The sequence below is a fragment of the Salvelinus alpinus genome, chromosome 12 (genome assembly GCF_045679555.1).
Source record: "Salvelinus alpinus chromosome 12, SLU_Salpinus.1, whole genome shotgun sequence".
Lineage (NCBI taxonomy): Eukaryota > Metazoa > Chordata > Actinopteri > Salmoniformes > Salmonidae > Salvelinus > Salvelinus alpinus.
The window spans coordinates 6,189,094-6,207,978 of NC_092097.1; the positions used below are offsets into that span (position 1 = coordinate 6,189,094).

Sequence of the window (18,885 nt, forward strand, 5' to 3'; positions counted from 1 at the left end):
TAATTTACAAATGACGAGAAAAAACACAGAAGAGCACAATTGGTTAGGAGATTGGTTAGGATCTCCTCTGGTGCCATTATCATGAAAAGACATTACCCTGTTAGACTACATTCGCTTGTAAAATAGACTTAACTTTAGGCTATTGACTGTATTGCAAAAGTAATATTGAACGCAACCAAATATCAACATTTGAAGGAGATTTATCTTCTGCTTGCATAGTATAAATTATGAATTTATTGACAAACTGGAATTAAAGCCAGACTAAGTCAGTGGCACAGATGGAACTAAGCAGAAGATATCTGTCCTTCAAATGTTGATAGTGGATATAACGTTGAAGATCTGACTTTGTTTTAAATGTTCAAAATTCAACATATTTTGGTTTGTCTATGTTGAAATTTGGTTATCATGGTGACATAATCCTGTGGTTGACATTTTTGAAAATCAAATGTATTTTCCACGTCACAATACATTGACCATTATGTGCCCAGTGGGCAGGCCTTCGTAGAGGCTATAAAACACACTGACGAAGTGTTGAAAACTCTGCTGCGACACCACTGTTTTCAGATGCCTGAGTAGGGCTGCGTAGCCTATAGCCTACGTTGCCTTTCCTCTGTAGACAACAAAAGGCTCAGTCTCTTCCTCACCAAATTACTCTCACTATCCACGTAAGAGCCCGTTTATCCGTCCATCAATAAATTAAAATAGTCTAGCACTTTCCTCGTTCTTCCAAAGGATCTGTTTCCCACCATCAATTAATCATTCATTGGAATCCTGAGAAACACGGGGAATCACCCAATAGGCTTACCTGCATGCCTCATTTATGAACCAACTACTTCAACAGGTGGTATTCTGACTGGGTGGCCAGCACAACTGTCCCCTCATCAATCTGTTCCGTGTGGGGTCCGTGTTGGTTGATACATTCAGTGTGTGTGTGTGTGTGTGAGAGAGATACTGTATGTCAGTAAGTGACGCCTTCAGCACCGGGAGCTGTCCATGGTTTTGAATTTCCGAGCAGCAGTGTTCATCAGGACAGACGAGGCAGAGTGAGTGTAGAAAGAAGGAACAGAACTTTTTCCCCCCTTTTTTTCCCTCTCTTGACTTGGAAACCATCAAAAAAGTTATCTAGAAATAGTTTCTCCAACCGTCGCCATGCTCCCCGCGCAGGAAGCGGCTAAGATCTACCACACCAACTACGTGCGTAACGCGCGCGCCGTGGGTGTCCTGTGGACCATCTTTACCATCTGCTTCGCCATCTTGGTGATGGTGGTGTTCATACAGGTCAGTAGACAGTTATTTCTTTAACTATTTCTAGATTAACATTGGTGTGTGTTATATCCCGAGGACCACATTGGAAAGAAGTGTGGTCACACTTTATTTGGATAGCATAACCATCTGTATGTGTCTATCAACAAAATCTGTTAAGCAACTGCTTGCTAAGATTAGGGGTAGGTTTAGAATAAGGGTTAAGGTTAGGTCGTGATATCAAATTGGTAGTTACAGTCTTGTCCCATCGCTGCAACTCCCGTACGGATTCGGGTGTGAGCCATGCGTCCTCCCGAAACACGACCCTGACAAGCCGCGCTGCTTCTTGACAGACTGCTTGCTTAACCCAGAAGCCAGCAGCACCAATGTGTCGGAGGAAACACCGTTCAACTGGCGACCTTGTCAGCGTGCATGCGGCCGGTCCGCCACAGGAGTCGCTAGAGCGCGATGGGACAAGAACATCCCGGCCAGGCCAAACTCTCCCCTAACCCGGACGACGCTGGTCCAATTGTGCGCCGCCTCATTGGTCTCCCGGTCACGGCGGGCTGCGACACAGCCAGGTCTCGAACCCGGATCTGTAGGGATGCCTCTAGCACTGCGATGCAGTGCCTTAGACCGCTGCACCACTTGGGAGGCCACCATAAGTGTTTTTAACATTTCCCTGTGTCATCCTCTGGTGTTCTTCTTTTTAAAATGATTTTGTACACAGCCCTCGATGATGCTGTAAGTAACCAAAACCCTTGTGTGCATATTTCTTGTTCTTGATGTCCCTCTTGTCCAGCCCTACTGGATCGGTGACAGCGTCAACACCCCGCAGGCGGGCTACTTTGGCCTGTTCCACTACTGTATCGGGAACGCGCTCACCGGCGAGCTCATCTGCAAAGGGAGCGCGCTGGACTTCGGCTCCATCCCGTCCGGGGCCTTCAAGACAGCCATGTTCTTCGTTGGCATCTCCATGCTGCTGGTGGTGGGCAGCATTGTTTGCTTCAGCCTCTTCTTCTTCTGTAATGCCGGCAGCGTTTACAAGATCTGCGCATGGATGCAGTTGGCCTCCTGTGAGTAGAAGAAGACGCCATACACTAAAACATTTCCTTTAATTTGTACAGTAAATTACTGGCAGCACAGTAGTCAGTAGGTTACTGTACATTTACAATAAATGACTGGCAGCACAAAATCCAGTAAATTACTGTAGATTTATAGGACCTTTACTGAAACACAAATTTACAGCATATTACTGGAACACCAGACTATAGCAACATGCGGTATTTCTAGAATGTATAGGGCATTACTGGCAGCACAGGGGTTAATAAACAGTTTGATTTACAGTGCAGGCATCTAGTGCCAACGATGGGCAGTGTCTGTTACATGTATTTGATCTAGGTATTTCAATATCAGTTCTGTTTTTCACTAGCCTACAATTGAAGACGTTTGAGGGCGGAGATCATTATAATACCCAGCAGTGTGCTTTGCATTTTTACATTTTGGTAATTTAGCAGACGCTCTTGCTACTGTAATTGTAATATTTTACTGTAATTACATGGGATTGGTGTAAATTGCAATTGCTGTAATTTTACAGCAGTGTAGAAGAATGCTATTGATCCCCCTTAATGTGTTGCTCTTTACAGTACTGTAATATAGAAATACAGTAGATTTTTAAAAATTGCTGTACATTTCCAGCAATTTGTTACTGTGTATGATTAGAATAGTGTGTGTTCGGTGCTGTTTACTTGTTTGTAGGCTAAGTATTGAGAGTCTGATTAGTGGTATTGTTCCACTTACAGTAGTAGTCCTTCTCTTCCTTTTCTTCTTCCTCCTCCACCAATCCCACACCTGCGAGTAATGCGACACTGAGGCTTTTCCCCATGGCAACGCAGTCAGTCTATTTGTGCTTGTGGTGAAAACTGTCTTTCATCTACTTCTGAAAAGCAGGCTGCAACATCACTGAGTGAACACCTCCCGGGAAATGAACAAAATTAGTTAAACTGAGTAGTTCAGCACCAAGGACAGCTGCCTAGAGGGAAGAGGAAATCCAGTGTCACCAACTTTGGTCCTGGATAGCTATGTGGTGCAGGCTTTTGTTCTAGCCCAACACTGGCACATTGATTCAACTAATTAAATAAGTTAATGCTGGGCCAGAACAAAACATACCCATAAACTCTCCAGGACCATGAGCAAGTTAAGAGAGCAAGGCAAACTGTTGCCAAATGTAACTCAGGAAGCTGAGTCTGAATTTAAAAAGGGAGAGAGGATATGCTCAGAGAATAGAAAGTGAGTTTGTATGTGCCAGGTTAGAAAGTGAGTGTGTAATGTTTCAGGACAGGTAATGTGATCCCATCACATGTAGCTTAGTGTGCCGAGGTGAGATGAGATGACTGAGCTTAGGGGTGAATTATGGATGAAGTTTATCTAACTCAAGACTGGAGTTGCCAAGCAACTACTGCCGTAACTTTCATTGCTGTGTGGGTCTTGGTCTTGTCCATCTGTCTCTCTGTTCATCTACCTAACTGATTGTTGGTCTGTCCATCTGTCTTGCTCCCACTCCCTCCAGAGTCACCTGTACTACAATTAGCTTTTTAACTGGTCCATCACTTTCTCTCTTTCCCACCCCCTTCCTAGCCACTTGCATGGTGATAGGCTGTATGATCTACCCTGACGGCTGGGACAGTGAGGAGGTGAAGAGGATGTGTGGACAGAGAACAGATAAGTACACCTTGGGTAACTGCACGGTGCGCTGGGCCTACATCCTGGCTATCATCAGCATCATGGACTCCCTCATCCTCTCCTTCCTAGCTTTCTCCCTGGGAAACAGACAGGACCAACTACTGCCTGACAACTTTCAGGTGGACGGGAAAGAAAAAGACAAAGGTATTGAGGGAGAAGAGGAAAGGGGTGAGAGGTAGGGGAGTGGGATGGAGGTACATGGAAAAGTTGAATTATGGAATTATAAAATGTTACCTCAACTCTTCCATCTCCAGACGTCCTATTAAAAAAAAATGGAAATCAAAACAGTGGTGGAGAGAGAGACAAAAAAGAGAGAGAGAAAAGATGAAGTCTATAACATCATTTCTAGCACTGGTGTTGATGTGTGTGAGCAGACTGTTCCCTCCAAGACAAGGCGTTCCTCCAAAGAATGTTCCTCAAACATTAGTCTCCGACTGTTGTCCTTGTCCTCATCCAAATCCTTAGTGCTGGAATCAGGTCACCCAGAGAGTTTATATCATATCACAGAGGGCATAATGAGAAACTGAGACCATTTCAAAACGCACCATTATTAAAAATACATTTAGGCACAGCAACCTCTCGAAACACAATAGACACACACATATAAACACTATTCTTCAGTTAGTGAGAGGAATTAATTGGGAGAGCAGAGAACTTGTGTAGATCTTCAATAAGTGGTGTTGTGACACCACTTTACAGGTCTTGCATGTACCGTTTAGAAACGCAGAGGAAATCTAGTGTAACCAACACAGTGTTTAGCCACGATGTAATACAGCAATTACTGTTATGGTTCATCGCTGCCCTTTAAGATCTCATTAGGAAGTTTCAAACATCCCAACCCACTTAACCACAACTTTCCTCTCTAAGGAAACTTTCCTCTTTAAGGAAACTTTCCTCTCTAAGGAATATTATGAAACTCTTAGTCACGTCCTTTCTTCAGCGTAATATAAAATAAGTACATTAAAAATGTCACCATTTTGTAATACTTTACTTCGAAATATCTGGGTATCTTTTATAGGAATAGGTAATACCTTTCATTAAATAGCCAAAAACAAATTATTCAGTCGACATCCATACCAGTTAAAGACTACAACGATATTGTCGATATGAGTGAAGCGGTCACTGTGTTGAAGCCATTGGACGCTGTTAATCACAGCGCACTACACTTTATTATGGGCAACAGGTTCAGTACGCATCACTGCATTCTGTATCAGAAAGTAGGCTGGCCCTCTTTGAAGGCTCGTAGATTTATGCATTGCACTTTTTCTTGCTTTTTAAAGCCCTCCTGCATAAACTTCAGCCGTACCTTCCTTCGTTGTTAACTTAGACTTCCGAGATAACAGACCTGGTCTAAGGGATGGCGAACTCTGGACATCCCTTCCATCTCTACCGAGTTAGGTATATCTGCTTTTAGGTTTTTTTGCACCTTACTTGTGGAATGATCTCCAAAGCTGTCTAAAAATGGATGAATTGGTGCCTCTAGGGAAATGCAGAGGGCTGATTTGAGGACCATTTGACTGAAGAATGTGTTGTTTTCTATGATTGTGTTTTTCTTTTTTGTGTATTGATGTGAATGTTGATGTGTATACAGGGCTAATATGTGAAAGAGACATTGGTCTCGGTGTGACTTAAATAACCCCTTATACCAGTATGTATTAACAACTGTAACAACCACGTACCACTCCTAGGGATGTGCATATTTTGCCTTTCAAGACGATTCGATACGTATCTAGATACATGGGCTCCGATGCGATACAGGGCGATACGTTTTAGTTTGAAATGAGTTGGTGCGATTCGGTTCAATGCGATGCACTAACATTTGTTGTTTAAACACATTCTAAATTAAAATCTGGTGCTGATAGATATCATGAGCTGGATCTGTCTGAGCTGACTTGTGTGTGTATAAATGATGTACTGTAAGGTAGGTGTGTGTGTGTGTGTGTGTGTGTGTATAAATGATGTACTGTAAGGTAGGTGTGTGTGTGTGTGTGTGTGTATAAATTATGTACTGTAAGGTGTGTGTGTGTGTGTGTATAAATGATGTACTGTAAGGTGTGTTTGTGTAAATGATGTACTGTAAGGTGTGTTTGTGTAAATGATGTACTGTAGGGTGTGTGTGTGTAAATGATGTACTGTAGGGTGGTGGGTGTGCGTAAATTATGTACTTTAAGGTGTGTGTGTGCAAATGATGTATGTCTACTATGTAGGCACCTGATCTGAGCCATAAGGGAGACTAGGCATCTGCCACCCCACTATCAGATTAAGGGGGAGGTAGTGTAGCTTTGGAGGTAGCGTACACTTTGGTTCTCACCCACTAATTAATTTATCATTTTTTGCAGATTAACTGTTTGCGCTAGAAATGTATGAATATTTATAATTTACAAATGAGATATGACATAGCCAATGGATTTCACCCGTCTCAAAATCAAATGGTTTTGACCGATTGGAAGTTTAGTGAGCTTATTTTTACCTCCCTCTTTGGCGATGCAGTAATCCTCTCAAAATTTGGAAACGATTTGGTTGGATTACGATTCGATGCACTAAACATTAGCTGAATAAACATTAATTTTCCATTCTAAATTCAAATATGCTGCTGATGGCTCTGAGCTGGATCTGTCTGAGCTGACTTCTCTGTGTGTGTGTAAATGATGGTGTACTATTTGAGAAGGACCGGTCACACAAATTTCCTAGGTGGCAAAAGGTCGCAACGCATGCAACTTCAAACTGTTCACAACCGTTGTTTACAGGTAAATTCCCACAATTCAGTGTGCCACCTAGGAAATGTGTGTGACCAGACTACAAAAGGAAAACCAGCCACGTCGCGTCCTCAGAACATGCGCAGACCAGCTGGCATATTCAATATCTCCCTATCCCAGTCAGCTGTCCCCACATGCTTCAAGATGGCCACCATTGTTCCTGTACCCAAGAAAGCAAAGGTAAATGAACAAAATTACTATTGCCCCGTAGCACTGGGAGTGTGGTGCCAGGAAAATAACCTCTCACTCAACGTCAACAAAACAGAGGATCGTGGACTTCAGGAAACAGCAGAGGGAGCACCCCCACTCCACGGGACCGCAGTGGAGAAGGTGGAAAGCTTTAAGTTCCTCGATGTACACATCACTGACAAACTGAAATGGTCTACCCACACAGACACTGTGGTGATGAAAGCGCAACAGCACCTCTTCAACCTCAGGAGGCTGAAGAAATTTGGCTTGACACCTAAAACCCTCACAAACTTTTACAGATTGAGAGCTTCCTGTTGGGCTGTATCACCACCTGGTACGGCAAGTGCACCCCCCACCACCGCAGGGCTCTCCAGAGGGTGGTGCGGTCTGCACAATGCATCACCGGGGGCAAACTACCTACCCTCCAGGACACCGACAGCACCCGATGTCACCCGAAGGCCAAAAATATCATCAAGGACAACAACCACCCAAGCCACTGCCTGTTCATCCCACTACCATCCAGAAGGCGAGGTCAGTACAGGTGCATCAAAGCTGGGACAGAGAGATTGAAAAACAGCTTCTATCTCAAGGCCATCAGACTGCTAAACAGCCAACACTAGCACAGAGAGACTGCTGCCTACATACATAGACTTCAAATCACTGGCCACTTTAATAAATGGCACACTAGTCACTTTAATAATGTTTAAATATTTTGCATTACTCATCTCATATGTATATACTGTATTATATTCTATTGTATCTTAGTCTATGCTGCTGTGACATTGCTCGTCCATATATTTATATATTCTTTACTTAGATGTGTGTATTGGGAACATGTTGTGAAATTATTAGATATTACTGCACTGTCGGAGATAGAAACACAAGTATTTTGCTACACCTGCAATATCTGCTGAACACGTGTATGTGGCCAATAAAATTTGATTTGGGAAGTCTACACATTTTGCACAGTAACTAACTACTGATATTTAGAAAGTAACCTACCCAACCCTGATGAACGGCGACGCATTTTCAAAGCGCAAGATCAGTTACAGAAATAAACTGTTTTACACCTGCATTTGGAGTTGAAAGTCATTCATGGATATACACTAGGGATATAACTATATAATATAATAATATAACTAGGGATATACACTCACCGGCCAGTTTATTAGGTACACCACCTAGTTCACGAAAATGGATTGCTCCTACAGCCAGTGAGTCACGTAGCCGTGAATTGCTATATAAAGCAGGCAAACGGGCATCCAATTACTGTTCGATTGAATGTTAGAATGGGCAAAATGAGTGACCTAAGTGACTTTTAGCATTGTATCATTGTTGGTGCCAGGTGTGCCGGATCCAGTATCTCAGAAATGGCCGCCCTCCCAGATTTTCACGCAAGACGGTGTCTTGGTGCGACAAACAAAAAAACACCCAGTCGGCAGCAGTCCTGTGGGTGAAAACAGCTCGTTGATGGGAGAGGACGAATGAGATTGGAGAGAATCGTACAAGCTAACAGCAAGTTGCTAGAGAGGGTGCTGAGATGTTGGCCGGGGTACGGGTAGCCAGGTGGAAAGCATGGCCAGCTGTGGAAAAATGCTTATTGAAATGATCGATTATCATATATTTATCTGTGGTGACGGCGTTTCCTATCCTCAGCTGGGAGGAGGTGCTCTTATTCTCCATGGACTTTACAGTGTCCCAAAACGTTTTGGAATTAGTGCTACCGGAAGCAAATTTCTGTTAGGAAAGCTAAGGCCCGCTTTTTCAAACTGACTGAGTCGCGGGGGCTATTCAATGCTAATGCAGAACGCCACAGGATGTTTTTGTGCTGGTCAAGGGCAGTCAAGTCTGGGGTGAACCAAGGGCTATATCTGTTCTTAGTTCAACATTTTTGGAATGGGGCATGCTTATTTAAGATGGAGAGGAAAGCACTTTTGTGGAGGTTATTGAGGTTATTGTGGCCGCCTTTGCACACCAATGACTGGTCATTGATTAACAATCAAGATGTGCAACTTTATGGTTCTGAAGCAGAGGGAAATTTAATGACTTGCAGGGCAGTGGGTTCAGAACTACAAAACATTTATAAAAAATATATTTTTAGGGGGGAAATTATACCACCACCGAAAAGGAGATTGGAAGGGTAAAGGGGCATTTGCTCTCCACAGGTGGAGCCCTCTCTGTGCATGTGCCTGGTACTGAGCAATGTGTTTTTTGAGGTTATTGTGGTTCGATTATTTAAAAAAATTATCACCACGGTTTTCGATTTCGGTTATTTTCTTAAACATTAAACCTGCAGTATGTAACTTTTTGGGCTAACTGACCAAATTCACAAAGAAACATGAGGTATAGATTTGTTAATCTCATTGAATGCAAGTCTAAGAAGCGGTAGATCTGTTCTACGTGCACCATTTCTAGAATTCCCGTTCTTAAGTTCCATTTTTGCATATTTTACTTTCGGTTTTGTACACCAACTTCAAACAGCTGAAAATACAATATTTTTGGTTACGGACAATATATTTCACAGCAGTTTAGATAGTACAATGATTCTCTACACTATACTTCCTGGTTTTGTAGCAAACAGAAATATTAGAATTTTAGCAACCAGGAAATGGCAGAGCGATTTCGGCATCTTTAAATGCACTATGCATTATATGGGTTGAATGCTGTAACACAGAATACAACAATTAATACAAGTCCCATGATGGTAGTACCTGCCCATTACTACTTATTACTTATTAACAATAATTTATTCACATTACTTAAATTCAGTCAAATATTTCAGTTGTGCATATTATATTTTGTTTGATTACTATTATTTAATTCCATGTCATCATTTAATCTCTAGAGCTTCTGCTTAAATCACTATTTTAGTAGTTCTTCAAAGTAAATAAGGCTTACTGGTCATGTTACACTACATGACCAAAAGTATGTGGACACCTGCTCGTCAAACACATCATTCCAAAATCATGGGCATTAATATGTAGTTGGTACCCCCTTTGCTACTATAACAGCGTCTTCTCTTCTGTAAAGGCTTCCCACTAGATGTTGGAACATTGCTGTGGGGACTTGCTTCTATTCAGCCTCGAGCATTAGTGAGGTCGGGCACTGATGTTGGGCGATTAGGCCTGGCTCGCAGTCAGCGTTCCAAATCATCCCAAAGGTGTTTGATGGGGTTGAGGTCAGGGCTCTGTGCAGGCCAGTCAAGTTCTTCCACACCGATCTCGACAAACCATTTCTGTATGGACCTCGCTTTGTGCACGGGGCATTGTCATGCTGAAAAAGGAAAGGGCCTTCCCCAAACTTTTGCCACAAAGTTGGAAGCACAGAATCCCATTTCATGACGCTCCCGACGAACAGTTCTGCTGACAGTTGCTTCCAGAGGCAGTTTTGTGAGCTTGTGTGGCCTACCACTTTACGGCTGAGCCGTTGTTGCTCCTAGACGTTTCTACTTCACAATAACAGCACTTACAGTTGACCGGGGCAGCTCTAGCAGGGCAGACATTTTACAAACTGACTTGTTGGAAAGGTGGCATCCTAGGACGGTGCCACGTTGAAAGTCACTGAGCTGGGCCTCCCGGGTGGCGCAGTGGTCTAGAGCACTGCATCGCAGTGCTATGCTGCGCCACCAGAGTCTGGGTTCGCGCCCAGGCTCTGTCGCAGCCGGCCGCGACCGGGAGGTCCGTGGGGCGACGCACAATTGGCTTAGCGTCGTCCGGGTTAGGGAGGGTTTGGCCGGTAGGGATATCCTTGTCTCATCGCGCTCCAGCGACTCCTGTGGCGGGCCGGGCGCAGTGCGCGCTAACCGAGGGGGCGGGTGCACGGTGTTTCCTCCGACACATTGGTGCGGCTGGCTTCCGGGTTGGAGGCGCGCTGTGTTAAGAAGCAGTGCGGCTAGGTTGGGTTGTGCTTCGGAGGACGCATGACTTTCGACCTTCGTCTCTCCCGAGCCCGTACGGGAGTTGTAGCGATGAGACAAGATAGTAATTACTAGCGATTGGATACCACGAAAATTGGGGAGAAAAGGGGATAAAATTTAAAAAAATAAAAAAATAAAAATAAAAAAAATGAAAGTCACTGAGCTCTTCAGTAAGGCCATTCTACTGCCAATGTTTGTCTCTGGAGATTGCATGGCTGTATACGCATGTCAGCAATGGGTGTGGCTGAAATGGCCAAATCCACTAATTTGAAAGGGTGTCCACATACTTTTGTATATACAGTGCATTCGGGAAAGTATTCAGACCCTTGACTTTTTCCACATATTACACACATTACAGCCTTATTCTAAAATTGATTATAGTTTTCCCCCCTCAATCTACACATGGTACCCCATAATGACAGAGCAAAAACAGGTTTATAAGAAATGTTTGCAAATGTATACAAAAATAAAAAACATTATGAAATATCACATAAGTATTCAGACCCTTTACTCAGTACACTGTTGAAGCACCTTTGGCAGCGATTACAGCCTCGAATCTTCTTGGGTATGACGCTACAAGCTTGGCACACCTGTATTTGGGGAGTTTCTCCCATTCTTCTCTGCAGATCCTCTCAAGTGCTGTCAGGTTGGATGGGGAGCGTCTCTGCACAGCTATTTTCAGGTCTCTCCAGAGCTGTTTGATTGGGTTCAAGTCCGGGCTCTGGCTGGGCCACTCAAGGACATTCAGAGACTTGTAACTCCTGAGTGGCACAGCGGTCTAAGGCACTGCATCTCAGTGCTAAAGACCTCACTAGAGACCATGGTTCGATCCCGGGCTGTATAACAACCCGGCCGTGATCGGGAGTCCCATACGGCGGCGCACAATTGGCCCAGCGTCGTCCGGGTTAGGGGAGGGTTTGGCCACGGTAGGCCGTCATTGTAAAATAAGAATGTTCTAAACTGCCTTGCCTAGTTAAAGGTTAAAAAAAATCCTGCGTCGTCTTGGCTGTGTGCGTCGGGTCGTTGTCCTGTTGGATGGTGAACCTCCGCCCCAGTCTTGAGCGCTCAGGAGAAGGTTTTCATCAACGATCTCTCTGTACTTTGCTCAGTTCATCTTTCCCTTGATCTAGACTAGTCTCCCAGTCCCTGCCGCTGAAAAAAATCCCCACACCATGATGCTGCCACCATGCTTCACCGTAGGGATGGTGCCAGGTTTCCTCCAGATGTGACGCTTGGCATTCAGGCCAAAGAGTTCAATCTTCGTTTCATCATGGACAGTCATGTAGGTGCCATTTGGCAAACTCCAAGCGGGCTGTCATGTGCCTTTTACTGAGGAGTGGCTTCCGTCTGGCAACTCTATTATTATTATTATAAGGCCTTATTTGTGGAGTGCTGCAGAGATGGTTGTTCTTCTGGAAGGTTCTCCCATTTTCAGATAGTTACTCTGGAGCGGTCAGTGACCATTGGGTTCTTGGTCACCTTCCTGAACATGGCCCTTCTCCCAAGATCATTATAGGGTATTGTGTGTAGATTGAGGGGAGAAAAAAAATACTTAATCCATTGTTGAAAAAGGCTGTAATGTAAAACTAAATGTGGAAAAAGTCAAGCTGTCTGAATACTTTCCGAATGCACTGTATAGTGTACATTACCTTGCGAAGCAACTGCCCTCTATACCTCTCGATCCTGCATTCTTCAGTCTCTTCTCTCCCTCTCCATGTCTGCCCCATAGTAAGCTAATTTAACAGGTGTAAAAACTGCAATGTGCTCCCAGGATAAACCCAGATGAAATGAATAATCCAAAGTCCTCAATTAGCCATTTAAAAACCTAACGTTGGTTAATCGCTCAGCACTACATTTTATAGATAAGGATAAGTAGCATATCATTTAAATGTTTGCATGCTTTTCTCCTTCAAGAAAACAATAGCTGATTCAATGGGGGTACGGCAGATTTCAAAACGCTTCCACGAAGGACACAGATAGGAATCACTAGTGCTTCCTTGCCAAAAGGAGACTAGAGGGTAGGACCATCTTCCATTTGCCTACTAACGACTCAACACACTCCTCGACCACTTATCGGTTTCCGGGTCATGGAGGAGAGGGCGGAGGACAGACTTTTGCCCAAATGAGAAAAGACCATTGTCTTACATTAGATAGTGTGAAGATTCCGCCTGCACCGTCTGTCAGTTGAGGGATTTTTTAATTTTTTTAATTTCACCTTTATTTAACCAGGTAGGCCAGTTGAGAACAAGTTCTCATATACAACTGCGACCTGGCCAAGAAAAAGCAAAGCAGTGCGACAAACAAACATACAGTCAATAACACAATAGAAAAATGTATGTACAGTGTGTGCAAATGTAGTAAGATTAGGGAGGTAAGGCAATAAATAGGCCATAGTGGCGAAATAATTACAATTTAGCAATTAAACACTGGAGTGATGTGTAGAAGATGAATGTGCAAGTAGAGATACTGCGGTGCAAAGGAGCAAAAAATAACAATATGGGGATGAGGTTGTTGGGTGGGCTATTTACAGATGGGCTGTGTACAGGTGCAATGATCGGTAAGCTGCTCTGACAGCTGATGCTTAAAGTTAGTGAGGGAGATAAGACATCAGTGATTTTTGCAATTCGTTCCAGTCATCAAACTCAGAGAACAGGAAGGAAAGGCGGCCAAAGAGGTGTTGGCTTTGGGGATGACCAGTGAAATATACCTGCTGGAGCACGTGCTACGTGTTGCTATGGTGAACTGTGATAAGGAGGGGCTTTACCTAGCAAAGACTTATAAATGACCTGGAGCCAGTGGGTTTGACAACAAATGAAGCGAGGGCCAGCCAATGAGAGCATACAGGTTGCAGTGGTGGGTAGTATATGGGGCGTTGGTGACAAAACGGATGGCACTGTGATAGACTATCTCCAATTTGCTGAGTAGAATGTTGGAGGCTATCTTGTAAATGACATTGCCGAAGTCAAGGATCGGTAGGATAGTCAGTTTTACGAGGGTGTTTGGCAGCATGAGTGAATGAGGCTTTGTTGCGAAACAGGAAGCCGATTCTAGATTTCATTTAGGATTGGAGATGCTTAATGTGCGTCTGGAAGGAGAGTTTAGTCGGACCAGACACCTAGGTATTTGTAGTTGTCCACATATTCTAAGTCAGAACCGTCGTCCAGAGTAGTGATGCTAGACGGGCGGGCGGTTGCGGGCAGCGACCGGTTGAAGAGCATGCATTTAGTTTGGATAAGTAGGAGTGACGCCATCTGTCGGAAAATAATGCTCCCATAGTACAAACAAGAGTCTTACCTCTTTCTCTCTCTGTTTCAGAGGAAGCCTGAGCTCATTATCAACCACAGAAGACAGACGTACTACATACAACATGACTGAAGGACCTGTGAGGTGGTGGTGTTGTGGGAAAAAAGCCCAGCTAGTTAAAAGGCAATATCAACTCCACTTTAGTGCATCACTTTACAATAATACATGCACCTGGTAGAACACTGATAAGTGATAATAAATGTTCCATATTAATATACCGACCTTGCTTTACTGGAATATAGAATATACTGCACAGCCTCCTAACAAGTACAAGTCAGCCATTTTCAAAATCTAAATGTTTATTCAACTACAGAAAATGCTTAGTTTAGCAGTGAACAATCAAATGCAGAGAGGGAGGTCAGGAGAGTGGGAGGAGGAAGAAGGGCAAGGAGAGGTCAGGGAAAGAGCGCATTGAGAACGAGGGAGGGGAGGGGCTTGTAGAAAAAAAGCAACCAATGGGATCGGGGGGGGGGGGGGGGGTCACCCTTCAAAGCATTATAATAGCGTCATCATTCTTTATTACAATCCGCGGTTATACATTTCTCTCTTTGATGCATTTAAAACAGTCCTACACTGCAAGGGGGGCAACGTCAGTATGAAAATAAGCTTTAAAAATGCAGCAAAAAAAACTAGCAAATGCGTCTCAAGGCATCAATCAACCTCATAACAACTCATTCAAACATTTGCACCTTAGCAGTGTGTGTGTCCCAAAAGGCACCCTATTCCCTAAATAGTGCATTACTTTTGACCAGAACCTAAATGGGCTCTAGTCATAAATAGGGCACTAAATACGTAATAGGGTGCCATTTGGGACACAGCCAGAGCTTCCTCTCCTTCATAATATACACAGTTCAAACAGAAGCTCCAAACAGAAGTTCAGAGAGACAAGGCCAACTCTTTGGTACAGATATGTACAAGATAGGGGTTCAGATATGGTGTGCGCCTAAAATGGCACCCTCTTCCAACTATATAAAGAATAAGGCGTAGTTTTTTTCTAAATCTGTTCTGGAATCGAATACAGAATTATTCTGATTCTGATAATTTTTCTGAAACGGGAAAATTCTCACGATCTTGTATCACATCAACTAGCATAAAAATAAGCATTATTTTCTCAGAGGCAAACCTTAAACACCACAGGAGAGGTATGAAACTAGCCCGCAGATTCGGACCCTATGTTACGCTTGTTTACACTGAGCTGCACTGGGGTCAGAACACAATCATGGTTAGATTAAGACACCACAGAGCCACAGCGAGATATGGGCTGGAAAACTTCTCAATGCAGGGATGGGATGTGCCCAATGATATATATACACACACACACACACACACTAGATGACTTATAGGGGCCACTGTTTTGAAGCCACCGCACCGTCATCTTGGCACTCCTTCACCACTGTAAAAAATATTTTGGAAGCTATAAAAATGCATTTATTAATGTCTACTTTTTACCAAGTTTACTCTGTTAGACACCTTAATGCATACTGTCCCCACTACAAAAATATTTAAATACAGGTCATTTTGTCCTTTAATTTAATTGGAATTCCATTCATTCCTATGAAGGACTGCCTCTTCTAGGGAGTGCCAATATGGTCGACCGGTTGCTTCAAAGCCACCCATTGGCCAATACATAGCATCAGCAATCCAGGTTTTATATACATCCTTGGATGTAACGCGGTACTGAAAAGTGTACCTATATCCAAACTGATACATCAAGATTGAAATACTGCTAGTTCTACTAGAAAAATGCCCTTTCTTTTTTTTTTTTTTTTTTAAATTTTTCTCCCCTTTTCTCCCCAATTTTTCGTGGTATCCAATCGCTAGTAATTACTATCTTGTCTCATCGCTACAACTCCCGTACGGGCTCGGGAGAGACGAAGGTCGAAAGTCATGCGTCCTCCGAAGCACAACCCAACCTAGCCGCACTGCTTCTTAACACAGCGCGCCTCCAACCCGGAAGCCAGCCGCACCAATGTGTCGGAGGAAACACCGTGCACCCGCCCCCTCGGTTAGCGCGCACTGCGCCCGGCCCGCCACAGGAGTCGCTGGAGCGCGATGAGACAAGGATATCCCTACCGGCCAAACCCTCCCTAACCCGGACGACGCTAAGCCAATTGTGCGTCGCCCCACGGACCTCCCGGTCGCGGCCGGCTGCGACAGAGCCTGGGCGCGAAAAATGCCCTTTCATCCTCATACTAGGGAGCAGTAGCCACCGCCACCATTTTGGAATGGCAGTGTCAGCCAATCAGCGTCTTTGTTGTTCAACGCGACGTGCCATTCCATAATGGCTGCTGTGTCTACTGCTAGCTCGGATGAGGAGGAAAAAGGGCAGTTTGAATTGAAGTACAATTTGGGGCACAGTGGCACATCCCATCGCTGCATTGAGGAACGTTTTAGACACCGCGCCGGCTCCGCACTGTCTAAATCTAACCATGATTGCATTCCGACCCCAGTGCAGCTTAGTGTAAACAAGCGTAACGGTAAGGTCGGAATCTGCTGGCTAATTTGAAACATGGTTATTCAGTAGCATAGGTCTAGTCATGGTCTGTGGATCAATGCGGGTGACAGAAGGTAGTAAATGAAACGCGGGACAGAGTACGATGGTACTATCTCCACACTGTGGTAAGTGCCATTCCAAAACGGCTGCTTGGAATGAGACAAGGAGGGATAGGACAGGGATGATGTCATAGAAGAGAGACAGAACAAGTTCCATTGCATTCAGTCAGTTCCAGAATACTTCATGGAGAATCCTTAGAATCTTTTCATTACTTTCTAGGTAGCTACTCTTCCCCACAATCCTACACACATTGTAAATATGCTTTGTTATTGAAGGAAAAGACTCAAACTAACTATCAATACTGTATATAAAATAACAACCATTTGGATGTGCTAGTATAATGGTACAGTGGGTGTTTTGTAGATATGATTGGATTGGTCTTGAAGTTGTCCACTGGAGGTCTGATCTTAACTCTGAACATGCACGTCTGTCAAACATAGAAACAAAAACAAAAAAGAGAAACTCCGAATGAAACTTGTGAGAGGTCATCATTGGCACAGAGAAAAACACGAGTAAATAAAGAAAAAGTGATCAGATACTCAAGTCCTATCCAGTCAGTACCAAAAAGAAACAAAGTAAAAGAGAGAGACATAAATAGATATAGTGCTGCTGGATCGGGCGTCCTTGTGTTTATTTATCTGGAACCAGTGTTTTCTATGAAGGCCACCAGTAGGGCTTCAGTAGCCAGTCTAGTGTGGTTTGTGCGTGTGTTGAGCCACTAGGGAGGCAATGCAGGCATGGTGCTGGCAACGGCTTCCTCTTAGTGTGTATTTATATGTGTGTGTGTGAATGCTTGTGAGTACGTGAGTATGTATGTATGTTTGTGTGTGTGTATATGTACATATGTTCATGTATGTATGTATGTATGTATGTATGTATGTATGTATGTATGTATGTATGTATGTATGTATGTATGTATGTATGTATGTATACTGTATGAGCTGCTTGTTGGCTGTGGTAGCGCTGTGGCTCCTCTAGGGGGCGATCCATGCGTGTCGGAGGCACTCTGCAGCCGTAGCTCTCTTCTCTGGTACCAGGTCCAACATTGGGAAAAGGAAGCTAGCAAAGGTAGCTGCCTCCTCTTTAGACCACTCATACTTCTCCACCAGCACCTCCAACAGACCCCACGGCTTCAGCTTGGTAATGTGCCTCAGGTCACCTAGGGAGGGAGGGGAGGGAGAAAGTTAACTACACACACACATTCCCAAGACAGTTTAGTTTACATGTGAGAAAGAAAAAAAACACCCACACTTTTAGACAAGGCTCAACTTTGACCTTTTCACACGTAAGTAACAAATATCTCCAACGGTCGCCCCCCACGCGTGTTTTATGCACGTAATGTCAGAATGCACTCACTATTCCAAAATGTGATTGTTACGCAACAAGACAGTTAACGCGTGCTGCCTGCTAATTACCTATAGGCTATGTTTCAACTTGTCAATTTCAAATTATTTTCTAACAAGTTGGATTTTCTAACAGTCCGAATTTAGGTGTGTTCCGCCTCCTCATTAATTCACATAGCCCATTTCAGCATTGCGGACAATTTATGTTTGAGGCTTTACTGAGCCGGACAAACTTCTCTCCTCGAGGAGAGCCCAAGCACTTCACCAATGTTTCCGCAGATCAGTATGCAGACATTTGCGCAGTCTTGCACGAACTGGCACATTCAGACTTTGGATATGTGTGCGTTCCTAACAAAGTAATTGCCTTTTTTTCTGTATATCGTGTTGGCGTTTCTAGTGTAGCATGTATGTATGAAACAATGTATTCACAGTTTTACTTGCGTTTTCAAGTACTGGTGAAAAATAATGCATTCCGATTATTGCATATATTGTAATGGATGATGCGTGTAAAATACTTTTTGGAAGGTTGTACTGATTTTAATGACCTAATGCTAAACTATTTGCCAGCTATGTGTGGCGCCATGTTTGTTGACATTATACAATGCATTCTGGGTGTCACGTTAACGTCTGTCATACCAAAGATGTTATAATGAGGTGAAAAGGTAAAATTCCGGAAGTGATTGATCGTTGACAACACACCCCCTTCAACATGCCTACTGCAAACGGACCAAACTAATCTTGTCTCCTCTTTGGTTGACGCGAAAAAGAAAAAAAAACATGGCGGTGCGCACAAACTACCCATCTTCGGATTACATTCGATTTCTAGAAAGTGTTTTACTC

At 43.7% G+C, this 18,885-nt stretch overlaps 2 protein-coding genes across 4 annotated transcripts in view; one reads left to right on the top strand and one right to left on the bottom strand.

Annotated features, from left to right (window-relative positions):
• Positions 1–891: 891 nt before the first annotated feature.
• Positions 892–5,920, top strand: LOC139536527 (LHFPL tetraspan subfamily member 5 protein-like). Its single transcript, XM_071337097.1, has 3 exons — positions 892–1,278; positions 2,045–2,318; positions 3,880–5,920. Exons 1-3 carry the CDS (start codon positions 1,150–1,152, stop codon positions 4,161–4,163), a joined length of 687 nt encoding a protein of 228 aa, XP_071193198.1. The 5' UTR covers positions 892–1,149; the 3' UTR covers positions 4,164–5,920.
• Positions 5,921–14,429: 8,509 nt separating this feature from the next.
• LOC139536525 (SRSF protein kinase 1-like) overlaps positions 14,430–18,885 on the bottom strand; it is a 52,663-nt gene continuing 48,207 nt past the window's right edge. For all 3 annotated transcript variants that reach the window (XM_071337095.1, XM_071337094.1, XM_071337096.1), the window contains one exon: positions 14,430–17,861. In XM_071337095.1, coding sequence (XP_071193196.1) covers positions 17,677–17,861 — 185 coding nt within the window. In that variant the 3' untranslated portion in view covers positions 14,430–17,676. The remainder of the gene's footprint in view (positions 17,862–18,885) is intronic.

Bases quoted from the DNA above. Each gene is read 5' to 3' on its own strand.
- LOC139536527 (XM_071337097.1), top strand. From the start codon at position 1,150: ATGCTCCCCGCGCAGGAAGCGGCTAAGATCTACCACACCAACTACGTG. The intron at 1,279-2,044 runs GTCAGTAGACAG...CCTCTTGTCCAG, and splicing joins TGATGGTGGTGTTCATACAG to CCCTACTGGATCGGTGACAG. The intron at 2,319-3,879 runs GTGAGTAGAAGA...CCCCCTTCCTAG, and splicing joins ATGGATGCAGTTGGCCTCCT to CCACTTGCATGGTGATAGGC.